The sequence below is a fragment of the Chiroxiphia lanceolata genome, chromosome Z (genome assembly GCF_009829145.1).
Source record: "Chiroxiphia lanceolata isolate bChiLan1 chromosome Z, bChiLan1.pri, whole genome shotgun sequence".
NCBI lineage: Eukaryota > Metazoa > Chordata > Aves > Passeriformes > Pipridae > Chiroxiphia > Chiroxiphia lanceolata.
In genome coordinates, this window is record NC_045671.1 from 20,857,631 (window position 1) to 20,881,058 (window position 23,428).

General features: G+C 37.1%; 1 protein-coding gene across 1 annotated transcript in view; it reads right to left on the minus strand.

Moving 5' to 3' along the window:
* Positions 1 to 1,375: 1,375 nt before the first annotated feature.
* Positions 1,376 to 23,428, minus strand: part of SCAMP1 (secretory carrier membrane protein 1) — a 41,872-nt gene continuing 19,819 nt past the window's right edge. The window contains exons 3-9 of the mRNA XM_032676002.1: positions 22,260 to 22,358; positions 21,878 to 21,989; positions 15,777 to 15,905; positions 9,952 to 10,111; positions 8,162 to 8,263; positions 6,319 to 6,436; positions 1,376 to 4,835 (exon numbers count right to left, since the gene is read on the minus strand). Of these exons, the coding sequence (XP_032531893.1) occupies positions 4,671 to 4,835; positions 6,319 to 6,436; positions 8,162 to 8,263; positions 9,952 to 10,111; positions 15,777 to 15,905; positions 21,878 to 21,989; positions 22,260 to 22,358 (885 nt within the window). The 3' untranslated portion in view covers positions 1,376 to 4,670. The remainder of the gene's footprint in view (positions 4,836 to 6,318; positions 6,437 to 8,161; positions 8,264 to 9,951; positions 10,112 to 15,776; positions 15,906 to 21,877; positions 21,990 to 22,259; positions 22,359 to 23,428) is intronic.

The window sequence follows — 23,428 nt, forward strand, 5'->3', positions numbered from 1 at the left end:
GGAAGACTCCCTTCCTGAATCATGGTATAAAGAAGTAAAACCTGGTATTTTCAGCACTCTAAACAGAAACTCCTCTGAATTTGTTTTCCTTCACCTCTGAGTGATGTAACAGCAACATGCAGGAACACTCACTGAAGCAAGACAGACATTTTTATATACATATATATATATGTATATAAATAAATTTACTCAGTCATATGGCAGCACTGAGTGTATTAAGACACAACAGAATGAATTAAAAGCACCACTGTTTGATGTAATCACTTTCATCCAACAAAAAACACATTTCAGATGAGCTGCATATGCTTCAATTAAACAGCTGAACAATTTTTTTTTTTCAGAACAAAATGTACGGCAGCATGAGCCACAAGTGTTTCATGCAATGCCTTTTTTCTCCCCATCAGTAGTGTGTGATTCAGTATCCAGTTTAATCCTTGCATAAAACAGAACTCACATTCTACTACTGAGCTAAGAAATCTGCACCTACTTCCTTTGTAAATATTCCTGATTTTTCTACTGATGAGATTAAAAACTACTTGCAGGCATAAAATTAATTTGTAGAAAAGAAGTACAAACTAATTCTCACACGTTTTAATGTGAATCAAACCTAATTGTCTTAATTATCAAACCTACTGTGCCTTACTACTGATTCATAATCAGAATGCTCTAGGTGTGTCCCTTTTCCTTGGCAGAAATATATTTCCAGAAGTATCACTGAATATTTTTAATCACAGTTCTCTTCCCCCATGCTTTTCTCTTGGGGTGTGTGTGCCTTCCCAACTCCATGCTCACAACTTCTTGAGGAAAACTAGCCTTAACAAACCAGAAGAATTATTTCCCCCCAACAACACTAAAATTGTGTAATAATTCTAACCATAAAACATGACTGGATTATACAGCACAACCATACTGACATTTACAAAACCTGTTCATTTAGTCTGCTGCCAATGCCACCCTGGATCTGTAAATTACAAAGAAACAGATCAAGTTGACAGAGTATTTCAATACTGATTTGTATGCATGTGCAAGTGTCTTCAAAAACTCACGTCTGCCATCTCCCAAATTAATCCTGACTTTCCCTCAGAACACTGTTCTTTGTACTGTGCATTTGCAAACTTAACTACATCACAGTGGTCTAGATGAAGTTGTTTTGCCCTTCAAAGAAAACCCAGTATACCTGAGAGCAGGTGCTACAATTGACATTATATGAAAAAAAAAAAAAATCAACAGATTGTGATAGTGCCCAAAAAAAAAAAAGAAAAAAAACCAAACAAACAAAAAAAACCCCACCAAAACAAAAAAACAAGACACAGCAGTGACACAGAAATGTTGATCATTGACACAAATTAGAAAATAAACACTACCAAAGCAATGCTGTTTTCAGCAACTTCATTTTACTTTCAATATTAAGAGTCACTTAATACCTCTAGGATTTCATTCAGACATGACAGAACATGTTTAGATTTTACCTCTCGTGAGTTTACAGCACAAGAAAGTGAACTGCAAGTATTCTAAAAATTTTCTTTTTAACAGTTGAGTAGACTAATTCTCAATAACCAGATTTATTGATAGTGGACTTTTTGCTTCCCCATTTCACAGTAGAATTACAGCATCTATATACAGAATTATAAAAAGCAAGTCAGACTTACACACATCATCCTCCCTGCACATAATCCTGACAGTTAGAAGAAATATCCCCATATTGGTTGAAACTATACAGAGCAAACACCCAGGAAAAAAGTCTTTTTTTATTCTATGACACTGTGTTAATACAATAAATATACAAAACTTCTGAACTACTCAGACATGCAACAAAGGGACAGAAGTGCAGAACCATATACATTCACCAGGATGGCAGAGCATTGTTAGTAATTTACAAAATATACAAACATCTTCAGATAAATAAAAACAACTGCTAAATTACAGATCAATGACTACTGACATTCCAGTGTTTAAACTTCATACTTTTTACTCAGTTTGTCACAATACTACAAAATGACAACTCAAGTGGGCGCCATATTTGATTAATAAGAGATTGTAAAATCTAGTATTTGTTAGGTACAAAATATTTTAGCCAATCTCAGCCTTCTGTTGTCAAAGCTAAACAAACTTCTCCCTCCTTTTTGGGCTGCAAAGTGTCAGAGATTTGTGGTCTAAACAATTCATGTGTAACAGAACCTTGAATTTCACTCAGAAGGCTTAAATCCATACATCCAACTCACAACATTACAAATCAACAATTCTTAGACACAGAACATTACATATGTTTCCTCAAGGAACCTTTAAACATTTAAGAAAAAAATCTACCTGTCAAATTCAGGTATTATTCCTAATGTGTATTTTTTCCCCCCATAACATATTTTGTTAATGTATGCTATTATGCCATCTTCAACTTCAGTTAAATAGTAAGGATGATGTCCCTGGGATTCCTATCCAAGAATTGCCTAAATTTAGATTTAACAGTAATCCATAGCAGAGTTCCTACATACGACTCTCAAGTTAAGTTTAAAATATTATGAAAAGAACAATCTTGATATACAGCTGCTAGAAGGATGGTGCCCAATCTCAGCAGAGAACAGTGACTTTTATCTGTAAAGCTTTTAAAACACTCCACACAAATTTAAGTTCACTGCTAGCATGTCCACTAGTATGAAATTTTAGTGGCCTTGTTACATAGAGTATTTAAAGCAAGTGGATTCATTAATATGAACTTCAGCATAAGTGAAGCTATGACATTTATCCAAATTCAAGTTGGATTTAAAGAAATTAGTAAAAGAAAGGAGACTAATAGAGGACTTCATGGTAACAGTATACTACTGATCCAGGGATTAAGCTAGGGGTGTATTTTTTTAAATGATCTTCTGTTATTGTGAATAGAGTGTAGTAAAAAAGAATCCATGAAATTCTGTTCACATTCAACACATGGAGGAGGCTTAGAATTTTACGCTGTCTTACTAAAGGTGATTCACCGTAAGAGCTGAATTAATTTCAGCCATGGTATGTACTTACACAGGTTGTGGGATGTTGTCTTTCCTGTTTTCATTTTCTAAAATGGTTTGAAAAACTGCCCAAGTATTGTATGTAAGACTCATGAAGCAATCCAAGAATATAAACAATCTTCAAGGGAGAGAAACATGTCACTATACTAAGATCCGATTATATGATATTCTAGAATATTACGATGGTATGTACCACCCTGAGAGTAGCTCAGTTGGTCAGAGCATGGTGCTAATAACACCAAGGCTGTGGGTTTGATCCCCATTATGGGCCATTCAGTCCCATATGGACTACTCACTTAAGAGTTGGACTTGATGATCCTTTTGGGTCCCTTCCAACTCAGAATATTCTGTGAAATTATTATGGATTGTTCAGTTTCACAGCACCAATTTAACCTCTCAGGCCTCCAGTTCAATGAGTAAAAATTTAACTTTATTAGAGATGAACATTTCTCACTTTGCCAATTCAAAATAGTTTAAAAGCTTTTTTCCCCACAGCTTAAACCACACTACAGACATGGCTGAGTTAACATTAAAATTAATTCAAGTGTCTGTTAAATGCCATTGCTTAAAGGGCTTCGTTTTAGACAATATTCCTATTAGAAAATTAAATACTGTATATTTAGGGGTTTGGACAAGCAGTAAACAGAGTGACTGACCAGGCTAGAGATTTAGTACCACTGTTAAACACAAATCTATACTTGAAAAAACAAAAAACAAACAAACAAACAAAAAACAACAAACCCCCCAAAAATCCCAAATAGAACAAAAACCCCACTGCACATAGAAGAGGGAAGGCAGACAAGAAACTAGTGTTCTAAAAGTCAATATTGGCTTCTTTTCCAGCAAAATTATTACCCCAACACATGAACACTGAAATTAAAAATAGTAAATACATAATCATTTAGCTCTGCAACTGAAACCACCAGTTAACTTCCTTAAACTGTACACTGCATTACACATTCTATTACAGAGAATGCTTATGCACCATAGTAATTCCTCACAGGTAGAGAATACTATGTGGAAATAGATACAAACAAATCCTATAAAGTGGTGCAGGTAAATTCTGGACCAAACAACTAGTTAAACAAATTCAGATAACAGTATTCATGCAAACTTACAGGTTTATATCAAAAGACTTACCTTAAAAAAAAAAGTTATAGTCTCTACCTTACTTGTATTTCACCTCCAGCAACTGCTGAAGTTGCAAAAGCAGTAGCCAAACCTAACTTTCTATATCTCTTAGTCTACCCCACTTCTTATAGTAGGAATTGGGAAATCAGTTCTTATGCAGAAAAATAACTGATCCAAAGTGCTTTCCTGAAGTTAAAAAAATACTGGAGTGAACCACTAAAAAACTTGTTAATACAATTATTTGATCATTATATACCACAGTTCATTCTCAGGCCAATTGCTGAAATTATTTATCCTCCATGACATATGGAAAGCTTTTTTATTCTAGAACGCAACATCTTAAAAAGAAGGGAAAAAAATGGTTTTCCTCTTAAAATAAATAAATTTATAATAAAATTAACCAATCATTTCCCATTTTACCCATGCACAGCTGCAGAAGAGAGAAACATGCTGTGTGAATTTCGATCTAGACTTTTAGGGAACACGTAAGCGACTGGAAAACAAAGTACAATCGAAGCGAACCGTGGTGACTTTGTTTCCCTACATTCGGTTACCCTTGAACGCGTTTTGGGCTGCGCTGGTGGCTGCTGTTGATGCGGCATTGGCCGCAGCAGTTTGTACAGTTTTGTTGGACATCACTCCTGTTGCAAACTCCTGCTGCGCCTTCTCAAAGCTGGCACCAGTCGTGCGGTAGAGGCCGTGCACCTGGGGAGGGGGAACAGCAGTGAAAAAAACAGTGCCACACATTCCGAGAACTCTGACTGCCCTGCTGCACACACAGTTTGACTGTGGGGGATGCCTGTAATTATCTGCAAGTTCAGAGAGGTCTCATAAGATTTACTAAAATGTGTGATGTACATTTCGTGACCTTTTTTCTACATCAATATTTAGAAACATTTTAATTACCTGACTGGTTGCAAGAACAAGTTATACTCTGACTGAATATAAAAAAATATAAAATATCATAATTATACAGATATGTATCTGCTAAACTAGTGTGATGACCAATAACTCAGCATAATAACCAGAGGTATAAACAGTATGACTTACAGGTGTGACTTACAAACACTCTAAACGATATGGCATATAATGATAAAAAACCCAACAAAACCAGACAAACAAAAAATCCGGAGCAACTTCCAATTACCCAAGTATTAAAATTCAAATGCTATTTCTGTCTCTTGCTCAGTCAAGTCACAATAAAGTTGTCAAATAATGTTGCACAGACATTTTCATTCCAGTGTAGCAGGAAAATTAATGCTGAAACTTTTTTCTTTGTTATAAATGTGACTACTTCTCATCCATAAAGATACACCAGGTCACATAGGAGTATGCAGGTTTTTGGAAAGAATCCAGATGCATACAGTAAGAAAAGTGTAAAAAAATATTCCACCATACATTTTTCTTGCTTGTTTCTTTCTCCACTGAGTATTTATACAGAAAACATGAAAGGAGATCTCCAGGCAATACCTAAAATTTCTAGTTTACTATAAACAGCCTAGAAGAGTTTGTATATGTGAAAATCTTTAAGTCTAATTCTGAGGTTGAATTATTCGAATTGCCAGCACATCATCAGCAGAATTCTCGGTTACATTTCATCTCAGTGACATAAAAAATTTACTAGCACATCAGTATCTAAACTTACATCTTTTGGATGGAAATTCACCAAAAGTAACCATGAGAAACAAGAACCTTTCTTTGAACTTTCATGCTCTGGAATCATTAAATGGCAATAAAATGATAAAATAATGAAGTGGAGAAATAAAAATCCTTTTCTGAGGTGCTGGGACTCCTCTTTTATTGATTTTAATAGGAATGATTTTGTTAAGAGCTGAAACTTAGCAATCACTTGAATCACACTTCCCTGTGCCTGATAAATCACCACAGATTTCAAAATTACAGCCTGGCAACTACAGCTACAATCACAGTTTCCAGTGCATTCACCAACCCCTTCACAGCAGGGTTACCTCCCAATTTCTCTTATTCAGAGCCATCCTTCCCCATTTCAGTTTGCAGGAAATACGTCCACTTCGTAGCTCCACAACAGTATAAGCAAAATTATACACTTGTTAATAGGTAAGGCTTGCCTCCAAGAATGTAATTTAATCCCCACTACTTTGTGAAAGAGTGCCTCTCTCAAGATAGAAAGCAAAATCCAGATCAAACATAGGAATAATATGTAACTCACCTTTTTAAACATAACTAATGAGATAACAGCAGATGCTGTGAAAAGTGCAGCTATGATTATCATCATAATGCCAACAGGAATACTCTTATTAAGTCCAGTTAGAGATGAAATCCACCCACTGAAGAAAGAGAAAGGACACACTTCACTAGCACAGCAATTCAACCAAAGGTATCCACATCAAACAAAACTTAAAAACTCTCATCAGTTTTGAATATTTTTGAAGAAAAAGTCATGAGAATTTTACATAAGCATATTTGGTTCTATAACATGCTTTTACAGATTAGTTTCCATTTTTTCCCAAAGAATGCAGTGAAACTATATGAAAAATTGTAGTAAAGATTATTATTCTTGAGCAGAATTGTGATGAAATTAGAGTTGCTCATCAACTTCAGATTTTTTGTCATACTGTCATTTTAGATTAAGACTACATGAATTCACAGAAGAGAAAACATCCCTAAAAACATAGCTTCTAACTTCTATAAATGTAAAACAGAAACATGCCACACATACACAGCTTCTATGTGGGAAGACTCATTTAACTGTATCTACACAGTGACGCTTTCTCAACTGAGGTTAATATGATAATTTTTTAAGCAGATAGCATCAGTTGAACTAATAGACAAGACTGCTATCTCAGAATCTACTTCAAACATTTCCCCATTCTTCAAAACTGAAACACTAACAGACACCAACAGTATCAGACTTGAAAATTAAAAAAGCAAGTTGCCTTAAGACCAAAAAACCCTATGTTGAGATGGAAAGGATTCTTACACATTAAAAAAAAAAAGCAAAAAAATTTAGTGAATTCTCCCAACCTTAAAAGTTTCCTCTACCTGTTTCAAATTGCTTTGATATCTTCTATGTGCCACTGGAATCTACCAAAGAACTCCAAAATCCACATTGTACTTAGCATTTTCTGATGATCTGTCTACTTTCCATACCCCTTCCCCAAGGATGCTTAAAAGCACACAGGCTTGGATGAAAAAGCAAAATAGAGGATTCCAGAGCAAAAATAATAAAACAGTTCTAAACCCAATGCTGTTCTGTCTGCCTTACATATGTCTGGAGGTTCACAGCAAAAAGTACTGATACAGAGAAGTGTCATTTTCCAACTACAGTACTGCCAGTCACGGGTCTCCAGGTTACCAGCTGGCTACTACAACCACGCTTTCAGTTAATTCCTTTTTTTCAAAGGCAGTGACTGATTCCCTACAGCTTTTCCTTGTAAAATCTAAATATCAGATGTCACAGGCTCAAATAAAAGATAATATACATACAAGATTCACGTAAAAGCTTATATATTTACAAACATCTAGAAGAAAAATCAACTTTTTACAGAATATGGAGATGACTCAGACAAATGCACTTTTCAAATATCAAAGATATACCACTATATATACCCAAATACATTGTTGATTCATTCTTTGAATTTTAGCTACAAATTTCATCACTAAGTAGTATATTAATATAATTAAAATAACTAATGAATACAAAATAATATGCAAATATACAATTTTTTTTCACTTTCCTTTATCTTAAGTAGAGAATGAGTAACAACTCCTCATACCACCAAAGTAGAGGAGGTAATGTATAAAAGAATAGTTCAGTTGTTTACAATGAAGGATCAGTCCTAACAGAAGTACTTCACATTGCTGGGATGAATTTCACCCACTTCTCCTAGTTAAGAGCACTCCAAAAATGCTTTCCTTTGAATGTTAAATGTAACAGTTCCAGTGAACACAATGTTCTTATGTATGTTGTTTCTTTTAAAACATAAAACTGTAGTCAAATATGAATGTCTGTCTTACAGACAGTACAGCACTATAGCAAACTGAATACTCACCAGTTTCCCCATCTTTGAAATCCTGCAGCTTGAAGTACGTGTACAGCAAACTGACAGATATATACAAAGAAGAACACAAAGAACCTGAATGAACTGTCACTCCTGAAAGAGGTGGGGGGAAAAGATTAAAGCAGCCAGAAAATTAATTATAATTTTTTTCAAATTCTATAGTACCAATCTAACTTTCTTCTGTATTAATTAGAGGAAAAGTCCTTTCATTTATCAACAGTGACTTGAAAGGAGCAATTCTGTGGCTTTGTAGACTGTTTATTTACAAGAGCTGCTCTTTCTTCTTTAATGTAGTATTTTTGCCACCTGCACCTCTATGAAAGGTGAGAACAGTTCTGTTCAGCACACAGCAGGGCCTCTTTGACTAAACATATAAGTTTGCATGAAGAACAGAATTCTGGTCCACTTTTAGACTGAAATTTACAGTGGTGGCAAGATGGGAATAAAATATTTTACTTGTAAAAGAAAATAAAATCTCATATGGAATTACTGAAACATAGTACACACCAGAATAGTGAAGCAGCTTTTACTTTGAAGTAATGTATACAAAATAGGTTTGCTGTTTAAATTACTAAAATGTCAGCTTGACAAAGACTGAAAGTAAAAAAAAAACCCAGACACATATAAGTGTGCAGGCAAAATCTCAACAAAGACTCCATTTACTGCTATCAAAACTAATTATCATATGATATGCTTGCTACTGGAGTTCTTAAGAAAGCAGAAATCACTTAGTTAACTCACAGTATCAGATTTTGCCTTTAACAGCTCTTCCTGCAGAAGAGAGTTTGCTAATTTGTATTCAACCAGTTCAGTTCAATAACTATTTCGTTTTCAGCTAAGCAACTGACTGAAAGTTGAATATACAAGTAGTAGTTTTCCTTTTCCAGCCAACCAATATTCACTAAGGAAAGCTTGGGATTTACTACAGAGCAAATGCAAGGTAAACTGTATGATTCCTCCAAGATTTGTGGGCACACCAATATCTCCTTGGTTAGCAAAAATAAACATCTCATTTAGTCTAAGTGTTACACTTAATTGCAATATCTGACCATCAATCTTTCTCTACAAGAATAAGGGCATTTTAACTCAGAATATCCTGAATCACTTTAATATTAAAAAAAAAAAATTCCCAAGAAATCCTGTAAGAGTACAGGATTTGGAATCTCTGCATCCTGATCTTCACCAAAAAAATTCAATTTTGCATGAAACACATCATTCTACTCTTAAACACAAAGCTGTCACACCTTACACTTGTGAAGCCTGCAAAGATTGCTACGAGCTAGGAAAAATACTAGTTTGTTTATTATCTACCTGCTCTATTCAATCTTAAGAATCTCAGGCTACTTCAATTACAGATACTGTAGATGTCTATCACTTAAAATTTTAAGTGTAGCTGTTTATGAAGTTCATTCAGGAAGCCAAAAATTTAAGACACTCTTGACTATTAACCTACTCAAATACTTGCTGTGAAGGGACAAGAGATTTAATGAGAATTTTCTTTACAACTGTTATCAGCCCTTACTAACTTCAACAAAATTACATATTTCCTGCAAATATTTTGTCAATGGTAGAAGCTATAAGTACTTTAAAGGTTATTCCATGACATTACTAACTATTGCCATGTATATTTCAAATTCAACAACTGAATCAATGGCAAACATACTATTTGTTTCTAACGAAAGCATATTAAAGGATTATCATAATGATAATTAAGCAAATTCTGAAATGTTAATGCATTTTGATAAGCTTTTAAATATCCCAAGTCAAGCTGAAGTTGTTACCTGAAAGCTCCATAAAGTGGTCTGTACCAGCAGACAAAAGAACAAGGGGTAAAAAGCAAGAACCAGAGAATACTCAATCCAAAATCAACCCCTCGTGTAGCATCAACGTAAAACCAGGCCAAACATCCAAAGATATTAAGAAACAGTGTCACTGTGTGGACTGTAGAAACAAAAGCAAAATAGTCTTAATTAGGTTATGTTTATACAATAAATGATTACAATTGTTAAAGTAATATCCAATTTGAGCATTTTAAACAAAACATCAGCATGTGGAAAATAATCAATACCCTCTCAATGCTCTCAACAATAAACTGATTTTTATATAGTTTTCTAACTTTCAGGTAAACCTTCTCAAGTGAAAGTACTGAACATGAAAATTCAAGTACTACCAGGTATACAGCAAAAATTCTGACATTTTCAAACATGAAATGACGAAAAAGGAGGTTTCTACAGCTGCAATAATTGGTATTTTTCTACAGTAACAACTGAATACAAATATTTAATAGACTAATGAATATTTTTTGAGACAAAGCTTATAAATGACAAACTACATCACAAAATAAGCATTCTAATTTGAAAAGAAAAATTTCCAAAAAAATCTTTCAATGAAAACCTCTTTGTCTTCCATATGTCAAAACAAACAAAAAAAACATTTTCTAAGATGTTTCTCAGTAAAACAAGATTTGCTAGAAGTTGTTCTAATGCTTTAAAACGCATTTTACATATTCAACTATTTCTTAGAACACTAGTCTAAGGCAGACCATCTGCCTTTTTGGTGCTCAATACTATCATTTTCTCATTGGCAGACCTTGTTACAAGTTAACTATTCAATTCCCACTAAAGAAAATGCATTTGGATTATGACTTCACATTTTTATTTCAAGTAAGTTTACTTCTTAGAATAAGATATAGCAATATTAAGAAACATTACAACTACTACCTTCATGCTATCTGGCAGAGAGAAGTTAGTTAGTTCTGCCAAAGTTAAAAGATGAACATGAATTTTTCTTTTTGTTCAGCAATAACACGTGGTTCAGGAGTAATTCTGCTATCTCAGAGGACAGTTTCTGTCCTTGTGGACGGAGAATAAAGTAGGGTATTTATTCACTGTGTGTGCACAAGCTGGTCCTGACAGCAATGATTTTTTTTTAATTTAAGTTCAGAGAAACACTTTAGTCATTCCACTGTAAGGTAAGGTCAACAGAAGAACTGGCAAGATACTAAGGATTCTGAAAAAAATACTCCTCTTTGCTGCTGCCTTAACCAGTAGTTAAATAAGCTCTAAATCAACTCAGTGGGAAAAAAAAAAATCTTAAAAGTAAAATGCACAGATCATCGCACGAATGGCTGATAAAACTCAAAACATTTCCCTCAGACAAATCACATTTTCCTGTAAGAAAATGCACCAGAATCAGGTGCTTTTAAATGAAAGGCAATTAATGCACCTACATATCTTAGCACTGCCCCAAAAGGTCAGAAAAGCAACTCATTTCAGAATCTGTGTGTGTGTGCTTCATAAAGCACAACAAAGGATACAAACCCCCGTTCTTGCCTTCCTTTTGACAAATATAAGAAAGGTGTATTCTGCCTTTTTCTAGTCAATACTGGAAAAGAGGGAGACACCCTAGATGACTAGAAACGTTCAAATTCTGGTGGAGTTCAAACTTTCAAAAATTACTATTTTTTTTTTTTGTAATGGCTATTATGGTAACACGACAAGTTTTAAAAGAATATCATCAGTGCAGAAGAGGGGTGAAACATCAGACCCACTACTGATACTAAAACCAGCAACACAGGGCTCTACTTCACTACTGCAACAGAGAATCTCAGCTGTAAAAACCAAGTACTAGCAAGCTATCAAGGAAGACGAGACCTGGCTGACAATTCTTGCTTCACTGCACTTGCCCTTCTCTCTGCTTGCTGCAAGGTACAGAAAATCACTTGTCCTTTGAGCCAACGTCTTCACTAAGGGATCTAGGTAAGCTTTGCTGCTGTATGAACAGACAGGTGTTTGTATGTGCAGGGTAACAGTTTTAAGTACCTTCCACTTACTTGCCTCAACAAATTAAACCATGATACAAGTTATTAGAAGATAATGACCACCTGGGAGCTGAAATGACCTAAGGCTTTGGCAAAGGTCTGTGACATGCAAGGTCTATATGATAACAACTTCACAGCTATACCAATACAGTACTCCATGTGATCCAAGATAGCCTTCTCCTAGTTTGTCTGTGGAAGCAGTTGAGGTTAAAAAAAGAAAGGCATTCATGCCCGAATAACAGTCAACAATAGGAAATTACATTAGTTTAATAAATATTCAGACTCAATTTCTTTTTTTTTTGTGGTGTAAATCCCTTGAAGAGAAGAATTCTACTTAGATATATTCCCTGTCTTAATTAACTACACTTTATCATCCATAAATGTCTGAAAAAGTATTGTAGATAAAGACCACAAGTTGCACTGATGCTATCTGGCACGTACTTTATTGAGATGATTATTCTGCTGTCCCATTGGGGACTGCATGAAAATTGATTTTTGTACTAAGTTTAATTTCAGTAATGTTTTACTGATGGTATTCTCAGGAAACCAAAGTCTACACTAAGATAAAAGGATGTGCCTCTTCCCAGGATTCAGTTGGACTGTCACTCTGTAATAGGCTGCCTCAAGGGGAATGGGATGCCTATGGAACGGGAGTTTTGAAGTCACAAGGCCACTCATAAGTGAAGACAGGGCAAGTCTGATCACATGCAACCTTGGAGCATGTGATCCTTGAAGAGTAACTTCAAATATAGTTTAGGCTTTTGTACGTTGCCTGTTCTGCTCTTTTGGGAGAGATCTGTTAACATGTTTTACAAACGAGAAACATCTTCCACAGGGAAAAAATATATTCTAAATATATATTCAGACTTAGATCACCACGTGAGTACATGCTATCAAAAATGTGAAGGGGTTCTTTTTAAATTTCCTGATGCAACACACTAGAAACCTGCATAATAATATGGGGTGAACCAAACAGTGAATCCGTAAGGCACCAACCAGTCAGTCAAACCTCTGGCAAAGATCACTCATAAAGAAAGGCTGAGCAAACTATGCTAACTAAGGCAAAAGGAGATGACTAATGGGGATGAATGTGTTTTCCATAACAACAGTGGATAGAACAGTGAAGATCAAACACAAGAGGGGAGAATTAAATTATATACTGAGAAACATCTTCTAATTCTAAAAGACAGCAACACACTAGGAAAGGCTTGGAAGAGAGTTTGGAGGAAAGGCTTGGAGAGTTTATGGAATGTCCATCCTTGGAGGTTCCCAGGAACAGAGGAGCAAAAATCTACACAGACTGATATATATACTATCTATCATATCCTGAGACAGAAGATGGATGAGATGAAACTCCTTAACAGAAAAAAAAAAAAAGATACAAGTTGCCACTTTAGGGTATTATTTTTCTACAAAAACCTCTTCCATTTGTAATTCAAATAAGAATATTATTTGAAAAGCAGTAGTGTTTATTCAGTGCATGCTATTAGCCTGTGGGGAAAGTAGCTGGAATACACAGGCTTCTGAGGCAAAAGATTTTTGGTGTTAGTACAGGTCAAGAGACATTGTGCTTGACACTGGACATAATAATAACATAACAAGATTTAAAAAGCACTGCTCAGTGCTAATGAGCCAGGGAAACTGTCATTCTTATGTGCAAGCCCTTAAAACAGCAATGGTCACAAAACCAAGATAGGACAGAAAAGTTCTAAAAGCTGCGAAAAGCCATTGCTAATAGACTGTTAGAGTTCAAAAAAACATGTAAACACTCAGTTGGAAAAAAGTCTCTCCTCAGGGGGAAAAGAAGTGCAAAGATAAAACCACATCAAGGAATTAAAAACCTCTGACTTCTGATACAAAAGGAGAAATTAATTTAAAAGAGGAATTAATGAAACAGGGATACAAAGAGACTTGTTTTCTCATGAAATAAGAGCATATAGATCTTAAATGGGTAAAGAAGTTTCCTCAGAGATATAAAACCCAAGATTAATGATACAAAAATTAATACTAACTGTGGAAACACACAGAAAACTAAAACAGAAGGTCTGTTCCCAGGGCTGCTAAAAAGGAAAACAAACCTATTTTATTAAGTGCTGAGAATGCAGTACTAGATTTATCCGAATGTGATGACGATCAGAGAACCCCTAGAAGTTACAAGACATAGGAAGTTATGGAAGAGGAAATAAAATGTAGAGTAGAGTGGCGAACAGAAGCAGGCTGGTCTATGATGGTAATAGTCCTCCACTGAGGAAAAACAGTCTAAGGAAAAATGAGCCAAGCCACATAAATGTGATCCTAGGAAAGAAGAGCCTCAAGGATTGATTCAACAGCCAACCCTAGGGCATGGGGTTCTATACTCAATCTTTTTTATCCTTTTTTTTTAAGCCTGAAAAACATTTTGTCTGTCTTTTCCTTTATTATGCCCTTTTCCTTCCTTCCTGAGTAATCCCAAGTCAGAGTACTAGAGTCAAAGAAGGAAAAGTGCAAGAAGATTTGGTTGAAACCTCAGGCTACCTAGAAGATGAGCTGTCACACCAGTATAAAAGCACAGCTCCCATATATTTTTAAATAATATAACATTGTTGCTTCCTTTATTTGTTGCCCTAAGAAGGAAAATTAAAATGAGTATTAATATTCCAATTCTCCCTGCCCAACTTCACTTCCTGTTTGAAACATACACACTTTCAGAACTCAGTCCTCCAAATGGCCAGAATTAGTAACCATCCTAAAATTCTGAGTATTTCATCTTAGATTTCATATAAATCTTAATTACCTGTCAGCTTTATGAGAGCGACTAGTCATACATTCTACAGTTGCTTATTTGAAGATTAATGACCCAACAATGGGTCATTCCCACAGAAAGCTGTGGATTATGATGAAATGGAATAGACTTGATTCAATGCCATCTGCTCATTTTAGGTGTTTCAATTACGGGGCTCAATCACAGCAATAAGATTACCAGAGCAACAGTAAAATTATGGAGATTTGCTAGCTATGTCTGAAGCTATGAAAAAATACAGAAAACATCTGAAATTCCCATTTCCCTATAATGTTAAAAATACATTAAAGGCATCAAAGTACCTAAATCTTTGCAATTTCCTCAGTCTCAGAGTATTTATTAGGCTTTCGTCACACTGGACAAGGCAGAAGAAACACGAGTGCATCTGTACATTTGTTTAATCCAACATTTCTCTAGTCAAAACACAGCATCAGAACGAGAGCAAAATTAATCCTACAAAGATGGTGTAGAGCATTCTTCGGGTACAAAGAGAGTTTTAACATGGACTGATTCTTCGGCTAATTGACACTATTTCTTAAAATAGCCTAATGTGATACTAAGCCTCTGCTACAGATGAAAAACTGTATTAAACTACATAAAACTATGTGTATTAAATGGATATTACACTTCTTAAACTCAAAAAGTCTATTACACTAATTGTGAGTTATAGTTCTTAATATATAAGCTGATTTTAAAAACAGTGAAATTATTTCTAAGTTAATAAATGGTCAAAGGTCAATTTACAAAAACAGAGAAACTCAAACTAGAAAATTGCAATAAACTAGAACAAAATTGCCTTAGGATAATCCTCCTTTTTTTCTGTGGAAGTTTTTATGAAATAATTCAATACTTTTAATCTGTGGCAAACCATAAGATTTTGTTTCAACATTTGGCTTCTAGATTTAAAGTAATTTTTCATTACAGATGTTAAAAAAGCCAAAGTAGTGAGTATATATCACCAAGTGTGAACAGGCATTTAGTTTTTTTCTTTAAAAGAAAATACTTACACATCCACAAATAGTACATAATCTTTACTGTCTTCTGGAATTCTACAGGAATGTCTACGGAAAAATCCTGGTAAAAACAAGGACCTACTGGAAAATTCTCAGGAAGAGGTGGCCAGTTATTTTTTCTACCTGCAAAACAGAAAATAAAGAAAAAAAATCGTCTTAATAATATAGTTATACTAGAAAGAGATATACATTTGAACTTGTTCAAACTGTTTTAAGCATGAGTTTTTTAAGTGGATGGATAACTTGGGCTACCAAAACCCCTGAGTTTTAAAAACAATCCTTACATAATAGTGAAATTTAAACTACAGAAATAAAATACAATTAAGTATAGACAGGTCAAGGAAAGTACAATATTTATCTATATAAATGACTGAGCAAGCATCTGACAATTTCCTATAAAGTAGTAAGAAAAGAGAATTCTTCACAAAAAAACCCAGATATGAGCAGAAAAACAATTTCTCAGAGTTCCTTGACTTTAATATTAATATTTTCCTTAAGTCCCATCATACTCACATACTTTGTTGAATACAAAGACAGGGGACTGAAAAGCATTCTTCATTTTCAGAATTGTGGTATTTTTAACACCAGACTATCTCTAATAATTTGATCTAGTTTCCAATATAGTTTACAGTCAAAACTTACCTAAAAGGCAGAAAATCTCAAGAAAGACAGTTACTGAAATGGTCTGTAATTACCTTTTTCTCACAAGAATATCCCCTACGGCATCAATGTATTTTGGTACAGTTGTGTGGGTATCAGACACATGGATTTCCTGTACTATTATCTAATCACAGCCTCTGTTGAACACAAGTCATACCAAGCACAGACTCAAATATTCAACTGAGACAATTGCTGCAGCAAACCTTTACCACAGCATTTCAACCTCTGGATTCAAGAGATACATGCTCAAATGAACTAGTTGAAATAGGAAGCAGCACATGCTCAAATGCAATGCTGCTCAGGACCTGAGCAGGGAGGACCGACGGCATTGAGCTGAGGTGGCCTACCAGCTTGAAGATCTTTCACTATAGTCAATATGACAACACATGACAACGGTGTCCTAGATATGCAGCCAGCATCTTAAGGCAATTGAATGCAAACAGCTAGAGGTTTACAAAAGACCCTGTCCTCCTATCAAGACAACTCTACAGTATGTTCAAAGGAGTTCAAATGAGTGTGCAGATCAGATGATCACTGTCAGTCAGTGCGGCGGCAGCAGAGGCGACCAAGGTGAGTTCAGAGCTGAGTGTTAGATCGAGCTGTAGAGGGGGGTTTCCAAGCTCATGGACACCTGAACAGCAGGACAGCATCAGGAACTGGTAGTTCTCACAAGCCAATCAGGTACAGAGGGGGTGCATTGCCAGGAGAATCGTGGGAGATTTAAATGGCTCTAGTGGAGCATAAGTGAATTGGAACATAGTGAACAGAATGTGGTGCAGCAGTTTGCATAAGCAGGGTAAGCAGGGAGGGTGCTGCAATCTGCAGGTAGGTTCACACCTCAGGTAAGTGCTAAGTGCTGTAGGTCTCTGCCATAATGGTGGGTACTTGTCTCAGAAAAAAAACGAGTGTGTCTACTGAGACAGCCCCTGAGAAGTCTGATACATCCACCCAGACAGAACTGGTAAGGAAGGAGACATCAGTACAGGTGGTAGCTTGCAATGAATGCCAGATACTTCTCCTGGAGGAAAGGCTGGTACCTGAACAAGTGTGCAAAGGTTGATGGCCTGTTGCAGCAGGCAGACAAACTGCAATATGCTACACAGTATTACAGGGGCTGAAACAGAGATAGATACATGGTCCAGAACCATACATCTACAATGGATACCACTGAGTGTGACACATGTTGGACCCTGGTGACACACAAAAGTAGGGCTCCAATTCAACCTCCACCCTCCAACATTCAGATCAAAAACAGGTATGATGCTTTAAAGGCCAAAACGGAGAACCTGCACATGGTGGTTACCATACAAAGAAATGTTGAGTTATTGTAGTGGGCAACTCTCTGTTAAGGGGCATCGAGGCACCCATCTGCCAGCCTGCCATACAGTTGCAGGAGCTGTGCTGCCCACAGGGGACTACAATCCGTGATGGTGCTGAGAGAGTACCGAAGCTTGTCAAGAGCACAGACTATTGCCCACAGGTACTTTTTCATGCAGGTACAAACGACACCAAAAAATGGGCAGGATCAAGGGAGACTATAAAGCCCTGGCAAGGCAGGTGAAAAACATCAGTGCCAAAGTCACCTTCTCATCTATCCCATCAGTTAGAGAAATGGGGACAGCCAGAAACACAAGCTAGTGCAGATCAACGTTTGGCTTTGAGGCTGGTGCCATCCAGAAGATTTTGGCTTTTATGACAATGGATTTTGCTTTAATCATTGATTACCTCCCTAAAATGCCTGTACACAAATGCGCAGCATGAGGAATAAACAAGACCTGTAAATCTACGTGCGGTCATAGGGCCATGATCTCTTTGCAAATATGGAGACATGGTGGAATAGCTCGCATGACTGGAATGTTGTCACGGATGGCTGTGTACTTTTTAGAAAGGACAGGTCAGAGAGGCAAGGTGGTGGAGTTGCTCTTTGTGTCAGAGAGCAACTGGAATGTATTGAGCTCTATCCAGGGACAGACAAATGAGTTGGGAGTTTATGGGTGATAATTAAGGGACAGGCTAATACGGTTGACACTGTTGGGGGTGTTTACTATAAGCCACCTGATCAGGAGGAGGTTAATGAGGCTTTCTATGGGCAGCTGGAAACAGCCTTGCAGTCACAAGCCCTGGTTCTCTGGGGAACTTCAATCACCCTGGTATTTGTTGGAGGGACAACACGGCTTGGCACACTCAGTCCAGAAAGCTTCAGCAAGTCATTGATAACAATTTTTTGACGCAACTGGTGGAAGAGCCAACAAGGGAAGGTGTGCTGCTGGACCTCGTACTAACAAATCAGGAGGGACTGGTTGAAGATGTGAATGCTGGGAGCAGCCTTGGCTGCAGTGACCACAAGATGGTGGAACTCAGGATCCTGCATGGCGGAAGCAAAGCAGTAAGCAGGACTAGAACCCTAAACTTCCAGAGAGCTGCCTTCTGTATCTTCCTACTTAAAGGAATCCCACAGAATAGGGCTCTAGAAGAGGAGTCCAAGAGACTGGTCGATATTCAAGCATCATTTCCTCCAAGTGCAAGACTAGTGTATTCTCATGACAAGAAATCAGGCAAAGAGGGCAGGAGACCTGCATAGATGAGCAGGGAGTTCCTCATAAATCTCAAACACAAGAAAGAAATTTATGGGATGTGAAAAAAGGAACAGGTCATGTGAGAACACTATAGGAACATCATTAGGGTATGCAGGGATGCAACAAGGAAGGCCAAGGCCCACTTGGAATTGAGTCTGTCAAACAATATCAAGGACAACAAGAAGCGCTTCTACAAGTACATCAGCAGCAAAAGGAAAATCAGGAAAAATGTGGAGTCACTGCTGAATCAGATGGGTGTCCTGATGACAGAAGACATAGAGATAAGGTGAACTTATTGAATGCCTTCTTTGCCTCAGTCCTTAGTGCTGAGGTCGGCCCTCAGGAGTCAATACCGCAGAAGTAAGAGAAGGACAGAGAAAGGAACCCTTAACCCCCCAGATCTTGACCCCAAGATCTCCAGTTGGTCACAGAGGATGGGGTTAGAGATTGGCTACGCAAGACTTCACACCCATAAATCCACATGTCCTGATGGGATGCACCCACAGGTGCTGAGGGAGCTGGCAGATGCTGTAGCTAAGCCACTCTCCATCATCTTTGAAAAATCATGGAGAACAGGAGAGGTCCCTGATGACTGGAGGAAAGCCAATGAAGATGGGAATAAGGAGGAGCCAGGAAACTAATGGTCAGTCAGCCTCACCTCCATCCCTGGGAAGGTGATGGAACAGACCATTCTGGAGGTCATCACCAAGCATGCAGAAGAAAAGGTCATAAGGAGCAGTCAGCACGGATTCACCAAAAGGAAATCATGCTTGACCAATCTGACAGCCCTCTGTGATGGCATGGCAGGATGGGTTGATGAGGGGAGAGCAGTGCAATGATGTCTACCTCGACTTCAGCAAGGGCTTTGACACTGTCTCTCACAACATCCTCATAGGTAACCTCAGGAAGTGCGCGTTAGATGAATGGACAGTGAGGTGGATCATGAACTGGCTGAATGGCAGAGCTCAGAGGGTCACAATCAGCCAAGTGGAATCCAATTGGGGGCCTGCAGTCAATGGTGTTCCCCAGGGATCAAGACTGGGTCTTATTCAACTTGTTATCAATGACCTGGATGAAGGGATCAAGTGTACCCTCAGCGACTTCACTGATAATACAAAATTGGGGGGAGTGGCTGATACACCAGAAGGCTGTGCAGCCATTCAGAGGGACCTTGGAAGCCTGGAGAGTTGGGTGCAGAGAAACCCGATGAAGTTAAACAAGGGCAAATGCAGGATCCTGCACCTGGGGAGAAATAACCCCAAATACCAGGTCAGGTTGGGGGTTGACCTACTAAAGAACAGCTCTGCAGAAAAGGACCTGGGAGTCTTGCTGGATGACAAGTTGACCACAAACCAGCAGTGAGCCCTCGTGGCCAGGAGGGCCAATGGTATCCTGGGGTGCGTTGGAAGAGTGTGGCCAGCAGGTGGAGGGAGGTGATTTGACCCCTCTACTTGGCCCTATGAGGCCATACCTGTAGTGCTGTGTCCAGTTCTAGGGTCCTCAGTACAAGAAAGACAAGGAGCTACTGGAGGGTGCAGCTACAAGGATGGTACAGTGAAGGGCCACAAAGATGATAAGGGGTCTGGAGCATCTCTCTTATAAAAAGAAACTGTGGGAGCTGGGCCTGTTTATCCAGAGAAGAGAAGACTGAGGGGGGATCTCATCAGTGCATATAAATATCTCAAGGGCAGGTGCCAAGAGGATGGTGCCAGACCCTTTTCAGTGGTGCCCCATGACAGGACAAGGAGCAATGGCCATAAACTAAAACACGAGAAGTTTCATCTCAACACAAGAGAGAACTTCTTTACATTGAGGGTGGCAGAGCACTGGAACAGGCTGCCCAAGGAGGCCATGGAGTCTCCCTCACTGGAAACATTCAAAACCCATCACAACGTGTTCCCATGTAACCTCCTCTACAGGACCCTGCCTTGGCAGGGAGATTGGACGAAATGATCTCCAGAGGTCCCTTCCAACCCCACACAGTTCTATGATTCTGTGATTCATTGTAGGTACCTTCCAACTGAACATATTCAGTAAAATTCCCCAACAACTTAAATAACTAAGAAATTATGCAAATCAGAATTGTAAAAGACCAGCACATATGAAAATAAAACAGAATTGCAGATACAACTGAAAAGACCAAGTGAAGTCAACCTTGCAGACAGTGTTTTATTTTGTTGGGTTTTGGGGTTTTTTGAACTCCAGTCTGAAGTTCTTCCTTTTGAAAAGGAATATTCCCATAGATCTACTTGTAGCAAATTATCTCCAGTTAAGAGGATGTAAATCTTCTCACTTGTGAAATTGCTATACAAAAACTGATGGTTTTGCACAGCACAGAGTTCTGTGGCAAAATGAGATACTGATTTTGACTATGGATTCCAAAGTGTTATAAAAATTAATAAAAGACTAATAATGGAATAGATCTTTCTGCTATTTGTATAGCATATTATGTTTGTAATACAGAAAAAAAAATGTTTCAAAACAGAAAAGTTCTCCTACAGCTATAAATGACAGCTGAGAAGTTAAAGAGATGTTACTTAGGAATTTACTTTCACTTCATCTCAAAATGCTCGATTTCTATTCAATAATATTACTCAGATACTAATCTAGAACAAAAATACCTGATAGCAAATAATAACATGTAACAGAGGCCACATTTAAAAGTTTTTCAGGGAAAATCTGCAAAGGACAAACTAGTTTTTATTCACTACATGCAGTGTCTCGAGGGAGATACTTTCTTTTCCAGAAGACATTATAAAAATCCCTCTTCAATTTGCTTCACAACATCACTGTCAAATTAATACAGTTTCTAAGAAGAAGTGAAATTTCTGAAACTTAAAGTATATTTTTCATGCATACCCCCTTGCTGACTGAGACTCTGCATTTCCCTTTCTCTGCGATCTAGTTCAGCTGCTTTTCTTTCCAGTTCTTCCTGACGCTTCAGCAGTTCTGCCTGGGCCAAGGCATGCTCCTGAACAAAACAAGCATCATTAGATACTGTTAAAAAGTATGAACACAGCATAAATATTCCAAGTCTGTTTGATACAATTAAGCATCTCCAGTTATGGCTGAAGACTGACCCAATATTGCACAAATTCACATAGTAACCAATTACTTAAAGGCAGTATTAACTTTAATTAGGAAAGCAGTGCTTATTTATAAAAGACATCATTCCAGAAGTGTATTTAAATAATTACAACTAAAAAGAACCTAAAAAAGTGCCTACAAGTTGCAGACAAACCTTAGCAATTTGCGTGTAGGCAGGTGGTTCTTCTGTTGGTTTCATTATTGCTGGCTGGGTACTGGGTACATTAGGCATTTTCACATTTCCTGGAGGAGGCTAATAAAACAAAAGACAATTATTGGAAAACAGTCCCCTTTTCTAATAAATTTCTCTTCATTAAACCTGTAAGAAACAATCAAGTTGTTTTATAGGAAGTATTACTGATAAACTGAAAATCTGATATGCTGCCTGCAACATTTAAAACCTTCAGGAATAAGATGTTAACTGTACTCTGTGGTGCAGTGTTCTGCTTACTTGGTTTCAAATTGCACTACTTCTGATAAATACTCATGGAATTTTATAAATCAGTCAAAAGTAAAGAGAATTTTAATTTTGTTCAGACATGAATATGAATACAGAGTTTCTGTTTCAGAGAATTGCAGCATTTAACAGTGATCTATTCAAATTCTGAAACACAGTGTCATTTATTAATAATGTCTTCCAGAGCCTTCTACTAAACAAAGGCTTGTATCACCTGGCTAACTAGAGAAGCAATGTACCACATTAATTTTTCAGTTCAAGATCCATAATCTATTGTTTGACTATTTCACCAGCATGTACCGTAGTACCTGGCTGGCAATTCACTCACTTGGCTACCATCTATAAGAAAACGGCTTATAAGGAGTTTTCAGTGGCTCAGTTTTTGATTTTTTGTTTTAATTTGTCCCCTTCTTATTGCCATTTGCCATTTTCTCTGATTTTCTCCACAGTTTTTTATCACACACAATATTAACCTGCAGCTATCAAACAAACAAAAAAGACTGAAGTTACCTAGATTGACGTTATCAACTGAACGTGACCAAAGCAGATCAGTATAGCATTACTATGATGTATTTTATTCTTAAATAGGCTTAGGGGTAAACTACAATTCTTTTTGTAGAGCTTGCAACTTGAAAGACTTCCCTGTTCTGTCATCTTGTGAAACAGAGAACCACTTGTTCCTAATAAGACTGAAATCAAGAACAAAGATACAGTGAGAACTGTCAAGTTTTCAACACAAAAGCACCTTAAAAGACAGCAGGAATCAAATAATATCATTAACTTGGCAAGCTATGACTTGAATCACATTATTGCATCTTTTCTTACCTTCTTTTAAAATATACAGATGCAATACACTGAGGAGAAAA